The sequence below is a fragment of the Hypanus sabinus genome, chromosome 6 (assembly GCF_030144855.1).
Source record: "Hypanus sabinus isolate sHypSab1 chromosome 6, sHypSab1.hap1, whole genome shotgun sequence".
Taxonomy (NCBI): Eukaryota; Metazoa; Chordata; class Chondrichthyes; order Myliobatiformes; family Dasyatidae; genus Hypanus; species Hypanus sabinus.
The window spans coordinates 11,962,422-11,989,047 of NC_082711.1; the positions used below are offsets into that span (position 1 = coordinate 11,962,422).

A 26,626-nucleotide genomic window follows, 5' to 3' on the forward strand; every position below is an offset into this window, starting at 1 on the left:
GGCACGGACTAGGAGGGCCAAGATGGCCTGTATCCGTGCTGTGATTGTTATATGGTTAAATAAAACTCCTTGAAAATGAGTCCATAGGTCGTAGGAACTAGAAATATTGAAACTGCAAGATAGTCATTAAAAACAATCTTAATTAATTGCATGTCCTTAACCAGTCTGACATACATATAGTATGTCTCCAGATATACCAGTACCATGAACTGGCTTCTGAAATGGTTTGACAAGGCATCCTGTTAGAGATGTGCAGTAAGTGTAAGGCTGGCTCGTTATGTCCGGAGTTGTGACTGAATAAAGAATATAAAAATTTAAAAAACTCATAACTCAGAATGACCATAAGCACTTTGCAAACAGGAAATACCATGGGAGGCTCAGCCAGTCTTGTAAAATAAAAAAAAAATGTAGCACTGAGTATGTGCCCAACAATCTCCAGCAATGTGATAATGTCCAGAAGTCCTGTATTGGAGTTGTTTATTGGGGACAAATACTGGCTTCAGGTACTGCTGGAATTCTCCCTTTTTCCATGCTCTGAACTTTCATAAAAGTTACTGTCGTTCAAGTTGGTAAGCTTTTTAAGGAAGTATGTGGTGTGTTGTCCTTCATTAGTTGATTTTAAGAGCAGTGAGCTAATGGTTAGACCACACTTCTAACCATTCTAACCATGGTTCGGACATCGTGGTCAGTTCTGGATGTCTCATTATAGGGAGGATGTGGAATCTTTAGAGAGGGTACAGAGGAGATTTACCAGGATATCATAATATGAGAAATTCTCTAGATGCTGGAAATCCAAAGTAACATACCCAAAATGATAGAGGAACTCAGCAGGTCAGGAAGCATTTATGAAAATGAATAAACAGTCGAGATTTTGGGCTGAGAGTGTAAAGGAAGGAGGAAGACGACAGAATAAAAAGGTGGGGGGAGGAGAAGAAGGATAACTAGAAAGTGATAGGTAAAGGGCTCTAGAGGAAGGAATCTGGGAGAAAGGGAAGAAGGAAGGGCAATGGGACCAAGCAGGGGTGGTGATTGGGAGGTGAGAAAAGGTAAAGGTCCAGGGTGGGGAATAGAAGAAGAGGGAAATTTTTTTTACCGGATGGAGAAATCAATAATCATGCCATCAGATTGGAAGCTACCCGGATGGAATATAAGGTATTGCTCTTCCATCCTGAGAGTGGCCTCATTATGACACAAGAGGAGGCCATGGACTGACATATTGAAACAGGAATGAGAATGGGAATTAAAATGTTTAGCCACCAGGAAGTTTTGCTTTTGGTAAATGAAGCGGAGGTGCTTAACAAAGTGGTCCCTCAATTTACGATGGGTCTAACTAATGTAGAGGAGGCAGCACTGGGATCACCGGACCTCAGCAGATTCACAGGAGAAGTGTTACTAGGATGTAAAGGGCATTTCTTGTGAAGGAGGGTTGAGCAAGCTGGGACTTTTCTCTTTGGAGCAAAGGAGGATGAGATACAATTTGATAGTGATGTACAAGATGGTAAGAGGCATATATTGAGTGGATAGCCAGAGGCTTTTTCCCAGAGTGGCAATGGCTAATACAAGGGGGCGTAATTTTAAAGCAATTGGAGGAAAGTGTAAATGTCTGAGGTGAGTTCTTTACACAGAGAGTGGTGGGTACATGGAACACTCTGCCAGGGCTGGTGGTAGAGGCAGATACATTCGAGACATTTAAGAATCTTTCTCCCGTTTGCTACTTGCCCCCTTTTCCCATGCTGTGAACTTTCAATGAAAACCCATTGGTCTGAAACTGAGAATGTACAGAACAGGAATGGGCCCTGCAGCCCACGTTGTTTGTGCTGTATACAGTACCTAAAACACTAGGTTTCTAGTAGCTGCTTCATTGTTCAAATAAAGAACATACAACATTATATACACAATGTTGTGCTGAACTTCTAACCTACTCTAACATCAAATTAACCCTTCCCTCCTACATAGTCCTTTTTCTTATCATCCATTGCCTATGTAAGAGTTTCTTAAATGTCCCTAATGTATCTTCCTCTACTACCACTTCCGGCAGGGTGTTCCATGCACCCCCAACTCTCTATGTTAAAATCATGCCTCTGATAACCCCCTATACTTTCCTCCAATCACTTGAAAATTATCCCCCTCTGTATTAGCCATTCTGCCTTAGGAAAAGTCTCTGGCTATCTACTCAATCTAAGCCTCTTATCATCTTGTACACCTCTATCAAGTCACCTCTCATCTTCCTTCTCAGTGAAGGAAAAAGCTCTAGCTCACTCAACCTATCTTTATAAGTCAATGCAGCATCCTGATAAATCTCCTCTACACACTCTCTAAAGCTTCTACATACTTCCTATAATGAGGTGAACAAAACTGATTGCAATACTCCAAGTGTAGTCTAACCAGAGTTTTATACAGCTGCAAAATTATCTCACAGCTCTTGAACTCTGTCCCCAACTAAAGAAGGCCTATACACCATATGCCTTCTTAACAGTGCTATCAACTTGTGTGGCAACTCTGAGGGATCTACAGATGTGGACCCCAAGATCCCTTTGTTCCTCCACACTACTAAAAATCTGGTTAGTATTCTGCCTTCAGATTCCATCTTTCAAAGTGAATCACTCCACACTTTTTTCGGGTTGAATTTCACCTGTCCTGTCTCTGTTCAGCTCTGCATCCTGACAATTTTAGGATAGGGGTGCACTTGCTCCTGTTTACTTCAATGGTGCTGATGTTGAGTGGATTTAAAGCTTTGAGTTCCCAGAAGTAAACTTCACCAATAGCCTAGTCCCATCCAACCACTTGGTCACCATGGACAGGATATACAGGAGGTGAATGGACCTCACTGATTTTTTTATATATAAATGTACCATAGAAATCATCCTGGCTTCTTCTCCCTTCCTTTCTGATCCTGATGAAGGGATGACAGCCCAAAACATTGATTGTTTATTCCCCTCCATAGATGCTGCTTGACATGCTAAGTTCCTCTAGCAATTTGTGTTTGTTGCTCAGGATTTCTGGCATCTGCAGAATCTCTTGTGTTTATAGAAAGCATTCTATCTGTATGTATCACAAATTGACATGGTAACTACTCTGCCTGAGAATGCAAAAACTGGAGATGTCATGAAAACCAGCCTCCTTTCCAATAGGCCTATTTCAATTTCATTTCAGTTTTAGTTTTTCACTTGGGTCTCCCTTGTTTTGAAACCATAAGGGGATAAATTCCATGTTGCACCTTCTACCCATTAGAAATACGGTAAATCCAGAAATTGTGTCATGGCGAAAGGGTAGCATGTCAAGCTTTATTGTTTGTTTATGTTCCACGTTGTATGATGTACATAGGCAATTATGGTCTTTCCATAATGATGATTGACCTTGGCAAATTTTTCTGTAGAAGTGGTTTGCCATTGCTGCCTTCTGGGCAGTGTCTTTACAAGATGGGTGACCCCAGCGGTTATAAATACTCTGCAGAGATTGTCTGGCATCAATGGTCGCATAACATAGAACATAGAACAATACAGCACAGTACAGGCCCTTCGGCCCACAATATTGTGCTGACCCTTAAACCCTGCCTCCCATATAACCCTCCACCTTAAATTCCTCCATATGATTATCTAGTAGTCTCTTAACTTTCACTAGTGTATCTGCCTCCACCACTGACTCAGGCAGTGCATTCCACGCACCAACCACTCCCTGAGTGAAAAACCTTCCTCTAATATCCCCCTTGAACTTCCCACCCCTTACCTTAAAGCCATGTCTTCTTGTAATGAGCAGTGGTGCCCTGGGGAAGAGTGCTGGCTGTCCACTCTCTCTATTCCTCTTAATATCTTGTACAACTCTATCATGTCTCCTCTCATCCTCCTTCTCTCCAGAGAGTAAAGCCTTAGCTCCCTTAATCTCTGATCATAATGCATACTCTCTAAACCAGGCAGCATCCTGGTAAATCTCCTCTGTACCCTTTCCAATGCTTCCATATCCTTCCTATAGTGAGGTGACCAGAACTGGACACAGTACTCCAAGTGTGGCCTAACCAGAGTTTTATAGAGCTTCATCATTACCCTGCAACTCTTAAACTCTATCCCTCGACTTATGAAAGCTAACACTCCATAAGCTTTCCTTACTACCCTATCTACCTGTGAGGCAACTTTCAGGGATCTGTGGACATGTACCTCCCCAGATCCCTCTGCTCCTCCACGCTTCCAAGTATCCTGCCATTTACTTTGTACTCTGCCTTGGAGTTTGTCTTTCCAAAGTGTACCACTTCACACTTCTCTGGGTTGAACTCCATCTGCCACTTCTCAGCCCACTTCTGCATCCTATCAATGTCTCTCTGCAATCTTTGACAATCCCCAACACTATCCACAACATCACCAACCTTTGTGTCTTCTGCAAATTTGCCAACCCATCCTTCTACCCCCACATCCAGGTTGGTAATAAAAATCACGAACAGTAGAACCGATCCTCGTGGGACACCACTAGTCACAACCCTACAATCTGAATGTACTCTCTCCACCACAACCCTCTGCTTTCTGCAGGCAAGCCAATTCTGAATCCACCTGGCCAAACCTCCCTAGATCCCATGCCTTCTGACTTTCTGAATAAGCCTACCATGTGGTACCGAGACTTGTGATATCACCAGCTACTCATATGCTCCATGGGTTCACGTGACCTTGATCGGGGGAGCTAAGCAGGTGCAGTACCTTGCCCAAGGGTAACATGCAGGCTAGCGGAGGGAAAGAGCTCTTTTCACCTCTACTTTTGTTAGAGACGTATCTCCAACCTGCCACTCAAAAATCTATATAAATCAGTGGGATGTAAAGCTATATAAATTGGTTAATAATAGTGAAAAAATTGTTTTGCAATTTTTAAATTGTATTTCCAACTGTTAATACAATTCTTGGGTTTAGTGTATTTACATTTATCAAATGTCTTCGGCCACCAGTCTTCGTGTCTGAGTATAAATTGTGGATTTAATTTGTGTGCAGCTTTGAGCAGTGGGTTCCTATATGCCGTGAATCTTAGACCAGACAATGCTGATTAAGATTCATATGGACGTCTGTGGTGTGGGTATGAATTGAGAGGTGTGGTTTGTGTGTAGTTGCAAAGAAAGCATTGTAGATACATTCAAAATATGGAGTTGTCCTTTGGTATTTAGGACATAAAAGATCGAGCACCACATTGGGCCAGCCAGACCTTTCGACCGAAAGTGTCTCCATGTGATGCCTGCTATACCTTGTTTCGTTGAATAAAGAAGCTGCTTTATATCTACCAGTACTTTTCTCCAGTGACTTATTTCACACAACATACACAATATATTTTACTCTACCTTTCAATGTACATGCAAGAAATAAAGTAATTTTCATATCTTTATCTTTTATCCATACAGATTATTTCATTAGGCAGTACAAGGGTAACAGTAATAGAATGCAGAATAAAGTGTTGCAGTTACAGAGAAAGTGCAGTGCAGGCAGACAATAAGGTGCAAGGTCTTATTGACGTAGATTGTAAGGTCAAAAGTCTATCTTATTGTATTTGGTCTCCATCTTATATGAGACCATCCAAGATTAAACATTAAAAATGATAAAGATTATCTTTATTTATCACATGTACATCAAAACTTACAGAGAAATGTGTTCAAACCACAAACAAGAGAACACCTGCAGATGCTGAAAATCCGAGCATGCACACAAAATGCTGGAGGAACTCAGCAGGCCAGGTAGCATCTACAGAAAAAAAGAGAAAAGTGTTGTTTGTACTAATAACTTGAATAACTCTTCTCACTGCTGCCATCAGTAAAAAAGTACAGGAGCCTCAGGGCTCACACCACCAGGTTTAGAAACAGTTATTGCCCCTCAACCATCAGAATCTTGAACGAAGGGGATAGATTCACTCAGCTTCACTTGCCCCATCACTTAAATGTTCCCATAACCAAAAAACTCACTTTCAAGGACTCTTCATCTCATGTTCTCAATACTTATTGCTTATTTTTTTTATTATTACTTTATTTTAGTTTTTGCACAGTTTGTTGTCTTTTGCACACTCGTTGAATGCCCCAGTTGGGCAGTCTTTCATTGATTTTGTTATGGTTATTATTAGATTAGATTCAACTTTATCGTCATTGTACTGAGTACAGATACAAAGCCAAATGAAATGCAGTTGGCATCTAACCAGTAATGCAAAGAATAGTGTTATTTACAAAATAACTGCAAAAAGTAAGTGCTACAACACACAAATATAGAAATACTGAGACAGTACAATATGGGTACAATACTGTTTAGCGCTGTGATGTGAGGTTCAGCAGGGTCACAGCCTCAGGGAAGAAGCTCTTCCTGTGCCTGCTGGTGCGGGAGCGGAGGCTCCTGTAGTGCCTACTGGATGGGAGGAGAGTAAAAACTCCATGGTTAGGGTGAGATGCAGCCTTGATAATGCTTTTCGCCCTGGCCAGGCAGCGTTTATGGTAGATGTTCTCAATGGTGGGCAATTGGGTGCCGATAATCCGCTGGGCAGTTTTCACCACCCGATGGAGTGCTTTGCAGTCGAATACGGGGCAATTGCCATACCACACTGAGATGCAGTTGGTGAGTATGCTCTCAATGGTACAGCAGTAAAAGTCCATCAGTATCCTGGGACAGAGGTGAGGTTTCTTGATGCTCTGCAGGAAATAAAGATGCTGTTGTGCCTTTTTGATCAGGATGGAGGAGTTCAGGGACCAGGTGAGATCCTCAGAAATGTGGACACCAAGAAATTTGAAGCTTGATAGACGCTCCACTACAGCTCCATTGATGTAGATGGGGACTCAAGTGTGGCTCCTAGCATGCCTAAAGTCCACTATAATCTCCTTGGTCCTCTGGGTGTTAAGGGCCAGGTTGTTGTCGGCACACCACGCGGCCAGGTGCTGGACCTCGTCCCTGTAGGCCATCTCGTCACCCCCTCTGATAAGGCCAACCACCGTGGTGTCATCTGCAAACTTGATTATGGAGTTAGAACCTGTACAGGAATGCAGTCATAGGTGAAAAGGGAGTACAGAAGAGGGTTCAGCACACAGCCTTGAGGCACGCTGGTGTTCAGGGTGAGAGTGCAGGAGGAAAAGTTGTCTAACAGATTGGAAAGTGCAATCTGTCAGTTATCTGTCAAGTCCAAGTTAGTCAGAAAGTCCAAGGTCCAATTGCAGAGGGATGAGCTGATACCAAGCTGGTGAAGTTTGGCGATCAGCTTGGAGGGGATCACAGTATTGAATGCCGAACTAAAGTCAATGAACAGCATTCTGACGTAAGAGTTGGGGCTGTCCAGGTGGGTCAGGGCAGAGTGATGGCGTCCTCTGTTGACCTGTTGGTGTGATAGGCAAATTGATGGGGGTCCAGGGTAGTGGGCAGACAGGATTTCAGATGTGATAGAACCAGTCTCTCAAAGCACTTTGCAATGGTGGGAGTGAGTGCAACTGGGCAGAAGTCGTTCAGGCCCGTTGACTGGCACGATGGTGGCAATCTTGAAGCTTGTGGGGACAACTGCCTGGGCCAGGGACAGATTGAAAATGTCCGTGAAGACCCTGGCCAACTGCTCTGCACAGACTCTGAGCACACAGCCAGATTATTATAGATCTATCGAGTATGTCCACGAGAAAACAAATCTCAGGGTTGTATATGGTAATATACGTACTTCAATAATAGATTTATATTGAACTTTTTGAACCAACACAGTCCGAGGAAGTGTTAGGGATAGCTTGCAAGTGTCGCCATGCTTCTGACACCAACATAGCATGCTCACAACTCACTAAGTCTAACCAATAAGTCTTTGAAATGTGGGAAGAAACTGGAGCACTTGGAGTAAACCTATGTGGCCACAGGGAAAAATGTACATGCTCCTTACAGGCAGTGCTGGGAATTGAACTCTGATCGGTGATTACTGACACTGTAATAGTGCTACACTAACCGCTATGCTACCTAAAATACTATTTCACTTTTGCCTTTGAGGGAAGGGAATTTGTAGCTTTTATCTGATGTGGCTTCTGTGTGCATCTGCAGACTCATGAAAATGTTGTTGCCCTGAGGGCATTTGGTCAAGGGCAATAAATGCCTGTCTTGCTATTGATGCATGCATCAAATGAAAATAAATTGAATGTCACCCACATTAGCTTATTGAAATATCTGAATTACTTTTGGTGGTCATTAACTAGATTAACGAAGAGTACGAGAGGCGAATCACAGAGGCTGACACTGTTGAGAAGCACATCATCCAGGCCCGAGCACGAGCTGCAGCTGCAGAGGAGAAGGCTCTGAATAGAATAAAGGAAGAGAGTGAAATCAGTCTTACATCAGTGGGATTGCCTCCAGGTAAAACCTTTCTGATTGCATAATTTCAGTAGTAAATAGAAACACACATTACAACCCAATCCACTTTCCTTCTTTGGTTCCATGCTCCAACTTCCTTCCCCAATCAGATTCCTTATTCTAAACACAAAGTACACTGCAGATGCTGTGGTCAAGTCAACACGTACAAACAAGCTGGAGGAACTCAGTAGGTCAGGTAGCATCTGTTGAAATGAGCAGTCAATGGACGCTGCCTGACCTGCTGAGATTCCTTATTCTGTTGTCTCCACCTATCACCTCCCAGCATGATGAAGGGTCTTGGCCCAAAATGTCTGCTGTTCATTCCCCTCTATAGATGCTGTTTGACTTGCACTTTGTGTGTGTTGCTCAAGATTTCCAGAATTTGCTTGTGTTTATGACCTCCCAAGTCTCTATCTGTTTATTACCCTCTCCTTAGCTGGATTCATCCATCACCTTCCAGCTCTTGCTCCACCCCTTCCCTTACCTATTTATACTGACTATCACTCCTCTATCTTTCTATCCAGACAACGAGTCTCAACCCAAAATGTGGGGAGCATCCCTCTACTGATGCTGCCTGACCCACTGAGTTCCTCCCTTAGTTCGATTTTGGTCCAGATTCCAGCAAAGATTTCAGCACCTGCACTCTCTTGTGTCTACTAAGTACAACAACCTGATATTGTGGGATTTCAGAAATTTAGATACATGAATGTCAGATGTTTCCTCTTCCCACTCACTGGACATGCCCTCTTCTCATTACTACCATTAAGGATGAGGTACAGGAGGCTAATGATGCTAACCCGTCATTCAGGAACAGCTTCTTCCCCTCTGCCATCAGATTTCTGAACAGTCCATGAATCCATGAACACTACCTCACTATTCTGCTCTGTTTTTGCACTACTTATTTATTTTGTACATTTGTTATTGTGACTTGTAGTAATTTTTAAACTTATTGAACTGTACTGCTGCCACAAAACAAATTTCATGACATATGTCATTAGTAATAAACATGATTTTGATTCTGGTTCTGTGAGAAGTTTGGAGGGATATGGTCCAGGTGCAGATAGATGGTTAGCTTGGACAGGATAGGCCAAAAGGCTTGTTTCTCTGCTGTAGTACTCTATGAATTGATTAATTTTACTGAATCCATCTTTATGGGAGCATGGTTTGTGAAATATGATCGTTGTGTTTCCTTCTTTATAACACTCAGTATGTTTGTATTTAATTGTGCAAATGCAATGTTCTGCTATACATGGCACAGTGGCATAGTGGTGAGCACAACACTTCACAGTACAGGCAACTTAAATTCAATTCCTGCTGCTGGCTGAAAGGAGTTTGTACATTCTCCCCACGACCATGTGCTCCGGTTTTCAATAGTCATTGTAAATTGTCTTGTGATTAGGCTAGGATGAAAATGGGGGATTGCTGGGCAGCATGGCTCGAAGGGCCAGAAGGGCCTATTCTACACCGTATCTCAAAAAAAAACTAAAATAAGTAAAATTATATTAATTAGGTATAAGTAGAATGATGAAATGCTGATGCTTTAAAAGGTACTTGCAGTATTGTGAGCTGTTTTGGGCCCCTTAACTGAAAAAGATGTGTAGGCATTGGAGAGAGTCTAAAGGAAGTTCACGAGAATGATCCTGGGAATGAAAGGGTTAGTGTATGAGGAGTGTTGATGGCTGTGGGCCTGTGCTCACTGGTGTTTAGAGGAATGGGGGGGGGGGGATCCCATTTAAAGTGGAGGTTTATAGGTTCTTGATTAATAAAGTTGTCAAAGTACAGGAAGAAGGCTGGAGAATGGGGTTGAGAGAGAAAATAAATTAGCTATGACTGAATAGCAGAGCAGACTCCAGAAGTCCAAATGGCATAATTCTGCCTCTGTGTCTTATGGTCTTACAGCTACAATATATCCTTTGTGTTGGATTAGTTAATTTCTGTGATTGAGTTCCAGTTTAACACATAAGAGGAGAAAGTTGTTTTAGACCAGGTATCATCTCCAATGCTAACCTTTCCTACTCTTCTACTTGCTTGTAGAGAAGTCCAGGTTTATGTGTTGTGTGGACAGTGAACTACTCAAGAAGCACAATTTAATCGTTCCTGAGGATTATACCACAGAGAGGCCAGTGATCAGAAAAGCAGCGGTACCTGCAGGTAAAGAATAATGGGTTTCTCTGGGGCTCACCCCATCAAGTGGCAGCAATGTTGCCTCTTGCCATCTGCCCCACCAGAACATACATTGGGTGTGTTCTGTCTTAGTTTTGATGACAGGCCTGAATAATATTTATGTTCTGACCTTGTTGAGTACTTGATTTGTGGTAAAAGCTTATTCCTGTGATTCATATCATGTAGCTGCCAAAAATTCCAGGAGAGTGAATCACAAATTTGCTGGAATTTTTGTACTGCTATGAATGGACTTACTTGAATCATCTTTATTTCTGCATGTCATGAGAAACCTTGTGCTTAGAAGATAATTCTGTTAATCCATTCAGTGGTTTACTGAGATGCCAAGTGAAGAAATGAGTTGGCTCCCACATATGACCTTAACAGACAGACTGATGTGATGTGATCCACGTCTTTATATTTTATGCCACAATTTTAGGAGAATTTAAGTTTAAGGGGAACATGAGGGAAACATCTTCACTCAGAGGATCACAGGAGTGTGGAATAAGCTACAGTGTAAGTGGTACATGCAAGCTTGATTTCAATGTTTTTAAGAGAAGTTGGCACAGGTATATGGATGGCAGAGGTATGGAGGGCTATGGTCCAGGTATAGGTCAATGGGACTAGACAGTTTAAATGGTGCAGTACATACTAGATGGGCCAAATGGCCTGTTTCTGTGCTGTATTCTCCTATGACTCTATAATTGCATATTGTGTAGAGTAATCTAATTGATGGAAGCATACAGAATCCATAATCACCAACATTGGGTTGAGGTTCACTTTAGAGGCTGGTTTGACATGATGAGGTAATTATGTAAAGGATTTTTAATGTGTTTTGTGTTGAGTTTTTTGATGTTCAATAACAAGTTGCTATGATTTTTCTTAAACATAAAACACTTGCACCAATTTATTTGTGAAAACTTACACCAGTGAACCTGATGCTGTAGAAAGATTCCAGAGTTATTGAACATGTCGGCCAATGCAGTCCTTTTGAAGCTGCTGGAGTTTTGGGAACAAAACGCCAAACAGTTGTTCTCCTTGCCCAGCCTTGGTGATGTTAAACCATCAGAGCTAATGGACCACATGCTGCCTCTCCTGGGAAATCATCATCCTTGTTTTATTTTCAAAGAACCCTTCATGCAGCAAATAGCTGATCAAGTTTGCATAGCCCCCACTAATGTACCAGGGAGGGACTATAGGGAGCTTGCTAAAATGGCCGATAGTCTACACTCAACTAGGCAATGGTGCATCATTCTTCCTCCTTTCTTTAGCTCAATAAGCTTGGTCAGCAAGGCCCCCGACACGAGGACACACATAGCTGTGAATTAGTTGATGTCGAGCCTTTGTTCTTACCACACTTGCTTTAGTACGAACTCTAGGAAGTGCAAACTGCCTTGCAGTTTTGACAGTGCCAACGCATCGGGACATCAGAGGTCTGTGAACACCAAGGGTTCCAACTGCCAAGGTCGTCTACTGTTCATTATGGACCCCCTTTCAGGGTAACGTTTCCTGTGTGACATGGGCTCACAGGTGAGTGTGCTGCTAGCATCACCTACAGATGGGAAGGCAAAGATCGATGAAACTTTGTTGGAGGCTGCCAACAGCAGCAGGATCTGGACCTGTGGGACATGACGGTTGACACTCTGCTTTAGTGGCAACATGGAACTTAGTTCTGGCTAAAGTGGTCAGTCCTCTGATTGGTGCAAGTTTCCTGTGTGCCCAAGGACTGTTAGTCAATCTTAAGAACTGCTGGCTTGTGGATGTTAAGGGCCTTGGGTCTGTATCCTGCTCCCCTAATAAGTTCCCCACAACGACTCTGTCAAGCACATGCACCACCACATGTAAGTTTACTCAACTGCTGGGCGAATTCCCAAACCTCACCAAACCCACTACTCCACTATAGACACAAAACATAGGATTGAGCACCACACTTCTACAACTGGCCCACCAGTCCATGCCCTCTTGCATATACTGGATCCAGAAAAGCTGACAACTATGAAGGCTAATTTTGCCAATATGGAAAGACTTGACATTGTACACCAGTTGAATAACCCCTGAGCTTTGCCCCTCCATATGGTCCCTGTCCAATGGTTGTTGCTGTCCATGGGCGAATACCAAGGCCTTAATGAGGCTACCAGCACCCACCCAATTATTACCTTCCAAGTCTTTTTGGCACATTTAGCTGGAAAGTTATTTTTTCCCAAAGTCAATCTAGTTAATGGTTACCATCAGGTGCCTGGAGGACATTTCCAAAATGGCTGTGATAATCCTGTTTGGCCTCTTTGAGTTTCTGCACATGCTATTTGGGCTGAAAAATACAGCACAGAGTTTCCAATGGCTGATGGACTCTGTACTAAAAGGCTTAAATTTTCTCTTTATTCACCTCAATGTCATACTTGTTGCTAGTGCATTCAACAATGAACATGTATCTCATCTCTGCACACTTTTCGAGTGCTTAAGCCAACGCGGGTTGATTATTAACACTGCTAAGTGCCAGTTTGGATTGTCAAACATTGACTTTCTTGGCCATTGCATCTCTACAGAAGGTGCAAAACCCCTCCCATCAAAAGCAGCTGCTATTATGGATTTCCTACTGCCTGCACTACTAAACACTACAGAAGTTTTTAGGCATGGTGAATTTCTATTACTGCTTCATTCCATGAGCTGAGCTGCTGAACTTATGCTTCCCCTGTACAGAGCACTATCCCTAATCACACGCTTGACTGGTCTGCAGACATGACCAGGGCATTTCATGAAACCAAGCAAGCTCTTTCCAGCGCGAACCTACTGGTGCACCCACTCCCCAACACCCTATAGCCATTACGACTGATCCTTCAGCCTATTCTGTGGGTGCTGTGCATGAACAATTGGTCAGAGGGGTGTGGCAGCTGCTCACCTTCTTCAGCTGCTGATTCTATCCCCGCTAAAGGAAGTATAGCATGTTTAATCGTGAGCTTCTTGGTCTCCATCTGGCTGCCCGCCATGCTAGTTTTCTTTTAGAGGGTTGCCATTTCACAATATCATTGACCACAAACCTCTCATGCACATGATAGCCAAAATATCAGACCCTTGGTCTGCACGGCAGTAACACCAACTGGCCTACATATTCGAGTTAACGACTGATATAAAACATATCAAGGGGAAAAATAATTCTGTGGCTGATGGCCTCTCACAGCCAGCTGTCGAGACCATAAGACATAGGAGCCGAATTGGGCCATCTGGCCCATCGAGTCTGTTCCACCATTCAATCATAGAGTTGGCTGCCATGCCATAGGGGCCTGGCAGTCAACCAAGAAACTGACCCACAGGTCTAGGCTTATTGAACAGCAGTTATGGGCTTGTGGTTGGCAGACAATAAGTTCGGGGAAGCTGGGGTTTCTGTCCTGTGCAATGTCTCAATCAGTTGCCCTCGTCCCATAGTGCCTGCAGACTGCAGGTGGACTGTTTTTGACTCTGTACACCGTCTCTTGCATTCGGGCCGGAAGGCCTCACAGAAACTGGTTGTACTAAAGTTTGTGTGACACAGCCTTAGAAAGGATGTGCATGATTGGACTGCAGCCTATGTGGAGGTCATGTCCAGGTGCCATTAGCACCTTTTGAGGTCCCTGAGGAACAGTTTGACCATGTCAATGTGGATATTGTTGGTCCTCTTCCCCCCTCCCATGGTTTCATGCACCTCCTTAACATGGTGGACTGTACCACCAAGTGGCAAGAGGTCATTCCTCTAGCATCGATGACAGCCTCAGATTCATCAGCACCAGGTTTGGCACCCCACCTGATATTCATATCAGACCTCTGGACTGCAATGGCCCAGAACCTCGCTGTTAGGCTGCATCACACCATAACGCATCACCTGCAGACCAATAGCTTATGCGAGCAGCATTACTGCTCTGTGGGCTTCCCTAACCAATGAGTGTTGGCATGATGGTGCCAACAGTGGGTCCTGCCAGCGGACAGAACAGCTCAAGAAGCGGACCTGTGATCATCCACAGCTGAACTGGTATACTGTTACAAGTGCCAGGTGATTTTATTTCTGATGCCATGACCACCTGGTTGGCCACTCAACAGCATTCCACCCCCCACAGTAAATTCAATTCCTTTGCGCTTATCCCTATTTCCCATCATGGCGTACAGTACTCTTGCATTCCTGTTGACCCACACTCTGCCTCGTTTGATTTCATCGCCACAATGCACACTAATATCCCCTTAGGCCACCTTACCTGGCCTGTTCCACATTTGGAGCAGAGAGAAAAGACTTTTACCATAGTTAAGAGGGGTAATCTTGACTGTGTTTTGATATATTGCTTTAAACCGCCCCACTAAAATTTGAAGGATTCCGCTGCCATGCCCCTGTCATCATGATATGAGCATTAGCATTTCAATACACCGCTGGATGAGCCAGATGCACCAGCTGTTCCTCGACCCATGGAACACAGGACCCGAGCCAGGCACCTTGTCCATGCTCCAGACTGGCCCACAATGCCAGCTTTAGTGAATTCTGGGGGGGGGGGGGGTGCCTGTGTAGGGTAACGTAATTGGTGGAAACGTACAGAATTTATAACCACTAACATTGGGTTGGGGTTCACTTTAAGAGGTTGGTCTGATGTGATGTAGTAATTACGTAAAGACTTCCACCGCTTTTTGTGTTCAGGTTTCTGGTGTTCAATAATTGAGTTGCTACGTTTTTTCCTAAACATAAAACACCTCTGCTGTTTCATTTATGAAAACCTGCAGCTGGACATGAGTCAGCAAATGATGAAATATGGGAATACAAAAGGAACTGGAGGAACTTAGCTGATCAAGCAGCATCTATGGAGGGAAATGGGCAGTCGACACTTTGGGTACTGAAATGCTGACTCTCTATTTCCCTCCATTGATGCTCCTTGACCTGTTGAGTTCTTAAAGATTCTTCTGTGATTTTTCTTTGGATAGAAACAGTACTTGGAGAGGCGGTCTTGGAGAGATATGTGCCAAACACAGGACATTAGGACTAGCTGGGTGTGCATTGTGGTGGGTCAAAGTGCTTGTTTTGCTCTATGACTCCAGGTGGCCGCATTGCTCAGAGTCTGTGTATATTCTGTCCTTTCCCTTCAAAGGAGGTTGAAACCAGCGTTTGGACCCGACACACAGCTTCTTCATTGGAATAATGTGTTTAAATGCATGCACAGGTGCTACTTGATGTTTGGTATCGGAATTGGTTTATTATTGTCTCGTACTGAGAGACATTGAAAAGTTTGTCTTGCATACTGTTCATGCAGATCAAGTAGAGAGGGTACAGAGAAGATTTACTAGAATGTTACCTGGGTTTCAGCAGTTAAATTACAGGGAAAGGTTGAACAAGTTAGGTCTTTATTCTTTGGAACATAGAAGGTTGAGGGGGGACTTGATAGAGGTATTTAAAATAATGAAGGGGATAGATAGAGTTGACGTGGATAGGCTTTTTCCATTGAGAGTAGGGGAGATTCAAACAAGAGGACATGAGTTGAGAGTTAAGGGGCAAAGGTTTAGGGGTAACACGAGGTGGAATTTCTTTACTCAGAGAGTGGTAGCTGTGTGGAATGAGCTTCTAGTAGTAGAGGCAGGTTCGCTATTGTCACTTAAAGTAAAATTGGATAGGTATATGGACAGGAAAAGAATGGAGGGTTATGGGCTGAGTGCGGGCCAGTGGAACTAGGTGAGAGTAAGCGTTCGGCACGTACTAGAAGGGCTGAGATGTGCTATTTCCATGCTGTAATTGTTATATGGTTATATGATTAAATGATTGCATAGTGTATTGAGGTAGAACAAAGTAAAACAGAAACAATGCAGAATAAAGTGTAACATACAGAGAATGTGCATTGTAGGTAAGCAATAAAGTGCAAGGTCAGAACAAGTTAGGTTATGAAGTTAAGAGTCCATTTTATCGTACAAGAGGTCCATTTAAGAGTCTAATAACAGTGGGGTAGAAACTGTCCTTGAACCTGGTAGTATGTGCTTTCAGGCTTTTGTATCTTCTGCCCGATGGGAGATGGGATTAAAAGGGAAATGTTTAAAGGGGAAACAAGAGCATGGCGGTTAGTGTGACACCATTACAGCTTGGGGTGTCGGAGTTCAGAATTCAATTCCTGTGCCATCTGTAAGGAGTTTGTACCTTCTTCCCGAGACCATGTGGGTTTCCTCTAGGTGCTCTGGTTCTCCCCCCACCCCGGGTCCAAAGCTATACCAGTTAGTAGGTTCATTGCTCGCTGTTGTTATGGATTTAAGCAACAATAAATATATGAGTGAGGCAGGGGTTTTTATAACACATAACACGTTTATTAAACACTGAAAACAAACCCCCCTGAAGTAAACAAATCACTAATGTAACTGGAAATCAGCTGCTGTGTGGCAGCTTAAACAGTTCTTAAAGCAATGAAGCTTAAACAGTTCTTAAAGCGATGTTGCAAAAACAGTTCTTCAAAGTAGTATTGCAAAAAGTTCAAAATTCTTACAGTCCATTTAAGGGAGAGACTTTTTAAGAAGTTTTAAATTCTCTTTCACGTCGTGTTGTTGCAGTTCCCAGTCGAACCACACTTTTCCCACGAAGAATTTACGGAGATGGAAAATGAAACGGCTTAAAGGCACTGACCTTTCCTTTACAAAGCTGTACTCAATCCTTTCTGCTATTCACAGGGATTAACATGAGTTCAGTCAACGAATTCCTTCTGAATGAGGATCAAATAAAGTCGAACCTGTTTCACTGTCGAAATCGACTCCTCTTGATCTTTTAACTCCCGAACTCCGATCTTCACTCTCCACTGATTCTCAACTGGCAGTATTATAAAGAAACTGCTGGCAATGACCTTTTAAACTTTAGTCATTAAATAAAACTTCATCTTTCAACTAAACTGCGTCATAACATTAAATCACGCAGTGGCATGAAGTCAACATGGCAAATCCAGCCACGAACTGTCTCTCCTCACAGGGAGGGGTCCTCCTTTTATACCCTGTAAAAAAAAACCTGTCACATGACCTCCACTGGCAGGAAAATGACGTCACTCCACCATCATAAGACCATTACCTCAAGTCCAGTATAGCTTCAACACCTGTCACGTGACAAGTACACCACTGTCATGTCACAGGTACGTAACACTGTAAATTGTCCTGTGATTAGGCAAGGATTAGATAGGTGGGGTGCTGGATGGTGCAGCTCATTGGGCTCGAAGGCCCTTTTCCATGCTGTATCTCTAAATAAATATAAAATAAATAAATAAGCGATCCTACAGATGCCTGAAATCTTGATCAACGCACACAAAATGGCAGAGGAACTCAACAGATCAAGCAGCATCTATGGAGAGAAATAAAGAGTTAACCCTTCAGGCTGACCATTCATCAGAACTGTGACAATGGTGATGTTAAGTGGTTTTGTGGTAGCTCTGTTATGTCAGAAAGGGTTTGGGAAAATCCATGACCTACTCTTGTGAAGAATATTAGATTCACAACAAATGGCTAGTATGTAGTTTGGGCTGGCACTGGTAGCCAGTCAGTGGAGTACCATGAGCTTCCAGCTAAGCATCATATTTCTTCACCCTGCTATAAAACCACAAGTACTGAAGAAGGGTCTTGTGCCCAAAATATCAACTGTTTACTCTTTTCTATAATGTTGTCTGACTTGCTGAGTTCCTCCAGCTTTCAGTGTGTTCAGTAGGTAATTGGTAATTAGTTTATGATTGTCACACATACAGTGAAAAACACTCGTTTACATGTTATTGAGAAATAACATTCCATGCATACAGTACTTACACTGAGGTGGTACAAAACAGGGAAAATGTAGTATCACCACTCAGTATCCACTTTATTAGATACACCTGTACACTTGCTCGTTAATGCAAATACCTGACTAACCAATCATGTAGCAGCAACTCAATGCATAAAAGCATGTAGTCATGGTCAAGAGGTTCAGTTATTGTTCAGACCAAATTCAGAATAGGGAAGAAATATGATCTAAGTGACTTTGACCATTGAGTGACTGCTGGTGCCAGATGGGGTATTATGAGTATCTCAGAAACTGCTGATCTCTTTGGATTTTCATGTACAACAGCCTCTAGATTTTACAGCAAATGGTGCAATAAACATCCAGTGAGTGGCAGTTCTGTGTGCAAAACCACCTTGTTAATGAGAGAGGACAGAGGAGAATGGCCAGACTGATTCAAGCTGACAGGAAAGCAATGACCATACGGTACAACAAGGGAGTGCAAAAGAGCATTCCTAAACACATAACATGTCGAACCTTGAAATGAATGAGCTACAGAAGCAGAAGACCACAGACACCTACAGCTCCAATAAACTCAGTGGGCACAGGAGGTACCTAATAAAAAGGCCACTGAGTGTATTGTTTATTTATTTTTACTTATGTGAGAATGCTGTTCTTGGACTACAGTTCAGCATTCAACACCATAATTCATTCCAGGCTTGACAAGAAGCTCAGAGACCTTGGCCTTCACCCTGCATTGTGCAGCTGGATCCTGGACTTCCTATCAGATCACTTGTAGGTAGTAAGAGTGGGCTCCCTCACCTCTGTCCCTTTGACCCTCAGCACAGCTGCCCCTCAGGGCCGTGTCCTAAGCCCCCTTTACTCTCTATATACCAATGACTGCATCGCCACCCGCAGCTCCAATCTACTAATTAAATTGCTGATGATTCTACATTGATTGGCCTAATCTCAAATAATAATGAGGCAGCCTACAGAGAAGAAGTCATCACTCTGACACAGTGGTGTCAATAAAACAACGCCTCCCCTCAATGTCGCAAAAACAAAGGAGCTGGTTGTGAACTACAGGAGGAATGGAGATGGGCTAACCCCTATTGACATCAATGGATCTGGGGTTGAGAGGGCAAACAGCTTTAAGTTCCTCGGCATCCACATCACTGAGGATCTCATGTGGTCTGTACACACTAGCTGTGTGGTGAAAAAGGCACAACAGTGCCTCTCACCTCAGATGATTGAGGAAGTTCGGTATGGGCCCCCAAATCCTAAGAACTTTGCACAGGGGCACAATTGAGAGCATCCTGACTGGTTGTATTACTGCCTGGTATGGGAACCACCCAGTTCATCTGTAGATGTGAACTTCCCACTATTCAAGATATTTTCAAAGAGCTGAGGCATCATTGGGGACCCAAGTCACCCCAACCACAAACTGTTCCAGCGGCTACCATCTTGGAAATGGTACAGCAGCATAAAAGCCAGGACCAACAGGCTCCAGGACAGCTTTTTCACCAGGCCATCAGACTGATTAATTCACACTGATACAATTGTATTTCTGTGTTATTTTGACTGCTCTGCTTTTTTTATACATACTATTTATTATAAATCGCACATTGCACATTTAGACAGGGATGTAACGTAAAGATTTTTACTCCTCATGTATATGAAGGATGTAAGAAATAAAAGTCAATTCAGTTCTCTTACTGTTATTTATTTATTGAGATACAGTGTGGAGTAGGTCCTTCCAGCCCTTTGAGCCGTATCGCCCAGCAGCCCCCGGTATACCCCCAGCCCAGTTTACAGTGACCAACTGGACTGTGGGAGGAAGATGGGTCACCCAGAGGAAACCCACACATTCACAGTGAGATAGACAGCGGCGGGACTAGTATTCATGCACCACCACTCTATCTGATAAACAGTGACTCTGGGAGCCTTGTAGTAGTGTGTTTCATGTTTTTCCTGATGCCTTGTAAAAAAGGGACAACATGGTAGTGTGGCAGATTGCTTTACAGCACCACCAATCACCAATCAGGGTTCAACTTCTGCTGCTGCCTGTAACGAGTTTGCCCATATTTATTTATTTAGAGATACAACACAGGATCGACCTATCCAGCCCTTAGAGCTGTGGCACCCTAGCAACACTGACAACCCCGATTTAGCCGTAACTAAATCTTCAATGACCAATTAACCTACCCAGTACACCTTTGGACCTTGGGAGGGAACTGGAGTACCCATGCATTCTACAGGAAGGATGTACAGAGATGCTGGGATTGAACTCCAAATTCCAATGCCCCAAGCTGTAATAGCATTGTGTTAACCACTGTGCGACCATGGCATCTATTATGCTCCCCCCGTGATTGTGTGTGTTTCTTCTAGGTGCTTTGGCTTCTTCCCACATTCCAAAGTCCTTTGGGTCAGGGTTAGTGAGTTGTGGGGGGCTACGTTGGCACACAAAATGTTACAACACTTTGTCCTGCACAATCCTAACTGATGTAAACTACACATTTCACTGTTTGTTTCAATGCCTGTGTAACAAATAAAGCTAATCTTTTTTCCCCACATAAACTTTGCAAGAACTTGTGCAATTCTGTTCTGAAAATTTCTATTGGATTTGTTAAACTCATCCTTTCAGGTAGCACAGTCCTTATCTGAACTCCTCATTTTCAATTATCCTGAATCTGTCCACTTGTTACTGACTTTCCTGCCTTTGGAGAGAGATTTTCCTTACTGTTATCATGCATGCTCTTTGGTTAGAGGCGATGGTGGATGTTGATGTGTTAGATTGTTCTGTTTTCCCTGTTTTGCTTTAACCATGACAGCAACCACTGAACAACGAATGAGCCTTGGCTCCCGCCACAAACTCCATTCCCAAGCCACTGAAAGCAATCAGTTCCCCATCAACATTCTGAGATTGTTTACATTCTTTGACCTTAAGGGTACTCTTCTATACTATCCTTAAGACTGATGGATTCCAGTAGCACGCTTATCTCAGGTCATCTTCTGTTTAAAACCTTGTATACGGCCATTGCATATGACTATTCAATCACTCTCCAGGTCTTCATTGTTCTCTTCCCCAAATGCTTTGGGTGTTTTTGGGAGTTTCAGAAAATGTTGCACTTTTTGAGGTCAAATAAAAGGAGAAAGTATATAGTGAATGGCAGGCCCCTTTAAAATACTGAAGTACTGATGTATCTTAGGCTCCTAGTGGATAAGGTGGTTAGGAAGGCATATGACATGCTTAATCTCAGGCCAAAACATTGACTGTTTATTCCTTTCCATAGATGCTGCCTCATCTGCTGAGATCCACTAGCATTTTGTATGTATTGGGTGGCAGGGTAGAGATAAGTCTCTACCAAAGGAAGTGTAAGGTGCTCCTTCCTTCCACTAGCCTGCAGATCACCCTTGGGCAAGGTGTAGCACCTGCTCAGTCCCTCCCCCGATCAACGTCATGTGAAGCCATAGGAGCAGATGGTGCATGGTTATATGAGCAGCTGGTACATATCACAAGTCCTGGTTATGCGACCACTGATGTCATGAAGACAATCTTTAAAGATTATTGATAATGGCTGAGGTCACCCGTCTTGTAAAGACACTGCCCAGAAGAAGGCATTTGCAAACCACTTCTGTAGAAAAATTTGCCAAAAATTTCCTCCAGAGGGTTTCCTCCAGATGCTGAAAGACGTACAGTAAAGGTTACTGAGTTGTGAGCATGCTACATTGGTGCTGGGAACATGGTGACAATGCCCGGCACAGACCTTGCTGATTTGATTTGATACACATTATGCATTTCACTACATGTTTTGATGTGCGTGTGCCAAATGATCATGGTCATGGAAAGACCAACAGTGTGAAGGGGGTTTTCCCCACAGTAGTCAGAATAAAGACCATGATCACCCACATCATACGACACGGCTGCACTTGATGATGATTTGTATGTATGAAATGCTTGGCTTCTTTGGTAGGAGTGTTGAAGAGTAAGGAAGCATGTTGTAGCTATATAAAACTTTAGTCAGATCGCAGTCGGAGTATTGTGTACAGTTCTTGCCTCCCCGTTACAGGAAGGATGTATCGACAGAGGAAAGGGTGCTGAAGAGGTTTACCAGTCAAGTTGAATCGAGAGCCTCTGTTGGTCAGAGTTGACCATGGATATTGCGTCCTAGCTGTCTAGATACACCAGCCTGGGCAGTACGATATGGAAAACAAGCTGTTGCCCATGTAGCAAGCTCCCCCTCTCCATGCATCTGATGAACCCAAAGGAACGCAGAGGCTGATACAGTTTGGAACCAGCAGCATTGCTGGAGTTGCCAATGTAGGGCTCAATGTAGGACACCAGATCAGGATTTTTCCCTTGGGGTTTACCCCTAAAGTCTTTCCCATGTGTGGGTATAGCCACAAGGCAGTGGAGATTTGAGATCAGAGTTTTCCTTCTCCTAGATGAGCTAACAAACCCAGCTGATGAGCCCCGTCTGCCCAAAGCAACAGGTTTTAAGGTGCCAGTAAACTGCCTTTGTCCCTTCTTCTGTCAGTAGGAACGATTCAACTGAGCTTAGTATCAAAGCCACTCATGAAGGTCAGGAGCTGGGCTTGGTTATCAGAGGCTATTTGAGGTGCACATCACTGGGAGCATTTAATAAGTAGTGGGATCTTGTCCCTATTACCACCACCGGCTTTAACAACCATAAGGTTTACCAGTATGTTGCTTGGATTAGACAGTATGAACTATAAGGAAAGATTGAACAAATCAGGGTTGTTCTACCTAGAGCAATGGAGTCTGAAGGGATACCTGATAGAGGTTTTTTAAGTTATGAGAGACATAGATAGGGGAGAGTCTCAGAATCTCTTCCCCAGGGTAGAATTGTTAAACACCAGAGGCATGCTTTTAAGGTTGGGGGGTGAGTTTGAAGGTAATGTGAGAGGCAGTATATTTTTTTTATTTAGAGTGGCAGGTGCTTGGAATGTGTTATTGGGAGGGGAGTGGTGGAAGCAGGCAGTTTAATAGAATTTAAGAGGTTTTTTGATAGACACATGAGAAGGAAGAGAATGGAAGGATATGGATGATACACAGGAAAAGGACATTGTGGGCTGGCTGGCCTGTCTAGTGCTGTGTTGCTCTATACTTAGCTTCAGAGTTGATTCGGTTTGATTCCTGCCACTGTTTATAAGGAGTTTGCACAATCTCTCTGTGACTGTGTGGGCTTCTTCAGAGTGTTCCAGGTTCCTCCCACATTCCAATGAAGTATGGGTTAGAGTTAGTAAATTTTGGGCATGCCATGTTGTTGCCAGTAGCATGGGGACACTTGTGGGCTGTCCCCAGCACATTACCATATTGCATTGGTCATTAACATGAAAAATAAAGTATTTCTCTATTTCTTTAATGTACATTTGACAAATAAAGCTAATCTTTAAACTTCTTTCAGTCTCTCCTCAGCCTCTGAAGCTGCAAACAAAACAAACTAAGTTTGTTCAACCTCTCCATATAGCTCATATCCTCTAATCCAGGCAGCACCTTCCAATTAGTGTTGAAAGTTTTATCATAACTAGTCAATTTTAATACAAGTATTGGGGTTTTAGTGACTCCTCCCCTTCCTCCTACTCCCTTTCATCTAGAACAGAGCTGGTAATCCCCCTGTCATTATCTTTCAATCCCCCTGCCTCCATGTTCAATGAATCATGTTAAATAATTTCCACCATTTATGTTTTATTCTTCAGGAAAGTCCACAGTCCATTATTCAGAACTAACATTCAGCTTCAAACAGCAGACTTCTCAAAGCCCAGTGGATGACGGTTACTCAGATATATGCCCACCTAAGAAACTATGGACATTGCAGGGAGACATCTCATCCTTAACTTTATCACCATCTCCTGCTGAATCTACAAGTTTGAAAAAATCCAGCCTTCAGGTATGTCTTTCAAGATTATATAAGGATGCTGGCAGGAACTGTAATTCCCTGCTTGGAATCAATTGTTGCTTTTGAACAAATGGCATGTTAACCTTGTGGTTAGGGTAGCACTATTACTGTGGCACCTGTAAGATCAGGGCTCAATTCTCAACCGTTTATAAGGAGATTGTACATTCTCCCTATGACTGCTTGAGTTTCCTCCTCAAACAAGAGAAAATCTATAGATGCTGGAAACCCAAGCAACACACACAAAATGCTGGAGGAACTCAGCAGGCCAGGCAGCATCTGTGGAAAAGAATATTGTTGACATTTCAGCCGAAACCCTTTGGCAGGACTGGAGATAAAAAGCTGGGGAGTAGATTTAAAAGATGGAGTGAGAGGAACACAAGGTGACAGGTGAAACCTGAAGGGGGAGGGATGAAGTAAAAAGCTGGGAAGTTGAAAGAGACAGAAGACCATGGAGGAAAGAAAAGGGGGGAGGAGCACCAGGGATTGTGATGCCATCACACTTAGGTTGGAGGAACAACACCTTATATTCCATTTAGATAGCCTCCCCCTGATGGCATGAACATTGGTTTCCTGAACTTGTGGTAATGCCTCCACCCCCCCCACCTTCATCATTTCCCATCCCACTGTCCCTCTCTCACCTTAACTCCTTGCCCACCCATTGACTTTCTCTGGTGCTCCTCCCCCCCCTTTTCTTTCTTCCATGGCCTTCTGTCTCTTTCACCTATCAACTTCCAAGCATTTTACTTCATCCCTCCCCCTTCAGGTTTCACCTATCACCTTGTGTTCCTCTCATCCCACCTTTTAAATCTACTCCCCAGCTTTTTTTCTCCAGTCCCGCTGAAGGGTTTTGGCCTGAAACGTCAACTTTTCCTTTGATGCTACCCTGGCCTGCTGAGTTCCTGCAGCATTTTGTGTGATGCTTGGGTTTCGTCCAGATGCTCAAAGACATACAGTAAAGATTAGTGAGTAGTGGGCACGCTATGTTGGCGCTGGAAAGATAGTGACACTGCCCAGCACAGTACTTGCTGATTTGATTTGACACAAATTATGCATTTCACTACATGTTTTGATGTGCATGTGACAAATGAAGCTAATCTCTTGCTGATGCTGAAAGATGAAGTCAGATTTCACTGGTACAGTCAGCGAGGTATAACAGAATGTTGGTTATTGGTTTATCACGTGCCACAAGGTACAGGAAAAACTTTGTTTTGCATGCCATCCAAACAGATCAATTCAAACTAAATTAATACCTAGGACACTGGAGCAGAATTAGGTCATTCAGCCCATCCAGTCTGCTCCGCCATTCTATTATGGCTGATTTATTATCCCTCTCAAACCCATTCTCCTACCTTCTTCCCATCATCATTGACACCTCTACTAATCAAGAACCCGTCAACCTCCACTTTAAATATACCCAATGACTTGGCCTCCACAGCCGTCTGTGGCAATAAATTCCATAGATTCACTCCTCCCCCCACCCTCCCCATCTAAAGGAGTTCCTCCTCATAAGGTCAAAGGGCCATAGTGCTGAACCATAAAGACCTGGGAATTGGGTCAAGAGTTCAATCACTCCAGGTAGTCAGAAAATCACTAGGCCTGTTTGAAGAGAAGACTATTATTAATTCTTAAAGTAATTTATAAGAGTGAAAGGATTATAATTGATGTATTGATCTGGTCAGTGCAGTTTGCAAATGCTCCAGTACCATTGTGGTTCAGTTCCTATTCTGAGCTGATGAAAGATGTTGGCCACATTGAACATCCTTTCTCTGACTTTGGAGGGGTAAAACCCCTTAGATGTGTTTGTTTCCCTTGTTACTGACTTTTTGATGGTAGAGGTTATGCATTTGGGAAACTGAGCTTTAGTTGTCGCATGTACATTGAAACATACAATGAAATGCATCACTTGTGTAACTGACCAACATAGTCAAAGTACTGTGCAGAGGACAGCCCACAAGTTTCGCCATATAGCATGCCCACAACTCACAAACCCTAACCCTAACCTGTACGTCTTTGGAACTTAGGAAGGTACTGGAGCACCTGGAAGAAACCCATGTGGTCACAGGGAGAACGTATAAACGATGGCTGGAATTGAATCACTGGTGATCACTGGTACTGTAAAACAATTGTGCTAACTGCTAGGCTACAGTGCAGCCAAAATATGCACAAGGTAAGATAGCAGGATAAATGGCAAAAATGGAAATTTCTCACTCTTCACCCAACTGTGAATTCCTTTATTTGAAAGGAAGAAAAATTCAAGAAGAGAATTTGGAGAGATGAGCCGCCTATGGCCGATCGGATCCAGGCACGAGAAGATATGATGAGGTTGGAGAGATGTCACAACTTCCTGAAGAACCCACGCTATTTGCCCCCTCATCAGGGAGGCAAATCCCTCATCATTCCTAAGAAGAAAGTGGAGAAGATGGTTGGTGATAGAAAGATATTTGTCGAGAAAAGGTATAGAGTTCATAATTTATTATTAGAGTTTATTTCCAGAGCAATAGCAGGAATATTGCATTAGAACATAG

The 26,626-nt window shown here is 43.2% G+C and overlaps 1 protein-coding gene across 8 annotated transcripts in view; it reads left to right on the forward strand.

Moving 5' to 3' along the window:
- The window catches only part of dlec1 (DLEC1 cilia and flagella associated protein), a 209,625-nt gene that overhangs the window by 15,059 nt on the left and 167,940 nt on the right, over window positions 1–26,626 (forward strand). For 7 of the 8 annotated variants that reach the window (XR_009512561.1, XM_059971719.1, XM_059971722.1 and 4 more), the window contains 4 exons: window positions 8,156–8,312; window positions 10,344–10,460; window positions 23,902–24,092; window positions 26,344–26,555. Coding sequence is in view for 7 of the 8 variants with exons in the window: in XM_059971719.1 (XP_059827702.1) it covers window positions 8,156–8,312; window positions 10,344–10,460; window positions 23,902–24,092; window positions 26,344–26,555 (677 nt within the window). In the remaining variant the exon portion in view is untranslated. Of the gene's footprint in view, window positions 1–8,155; window positions 8,313–10,343; window positions 10,461–23,901; window positions 24,093–26,343; window positions 26,556–26,626 lie in introns of those variants that run through there. The other variant, XM_059971725.1, reaches the window with a different exon arrangement.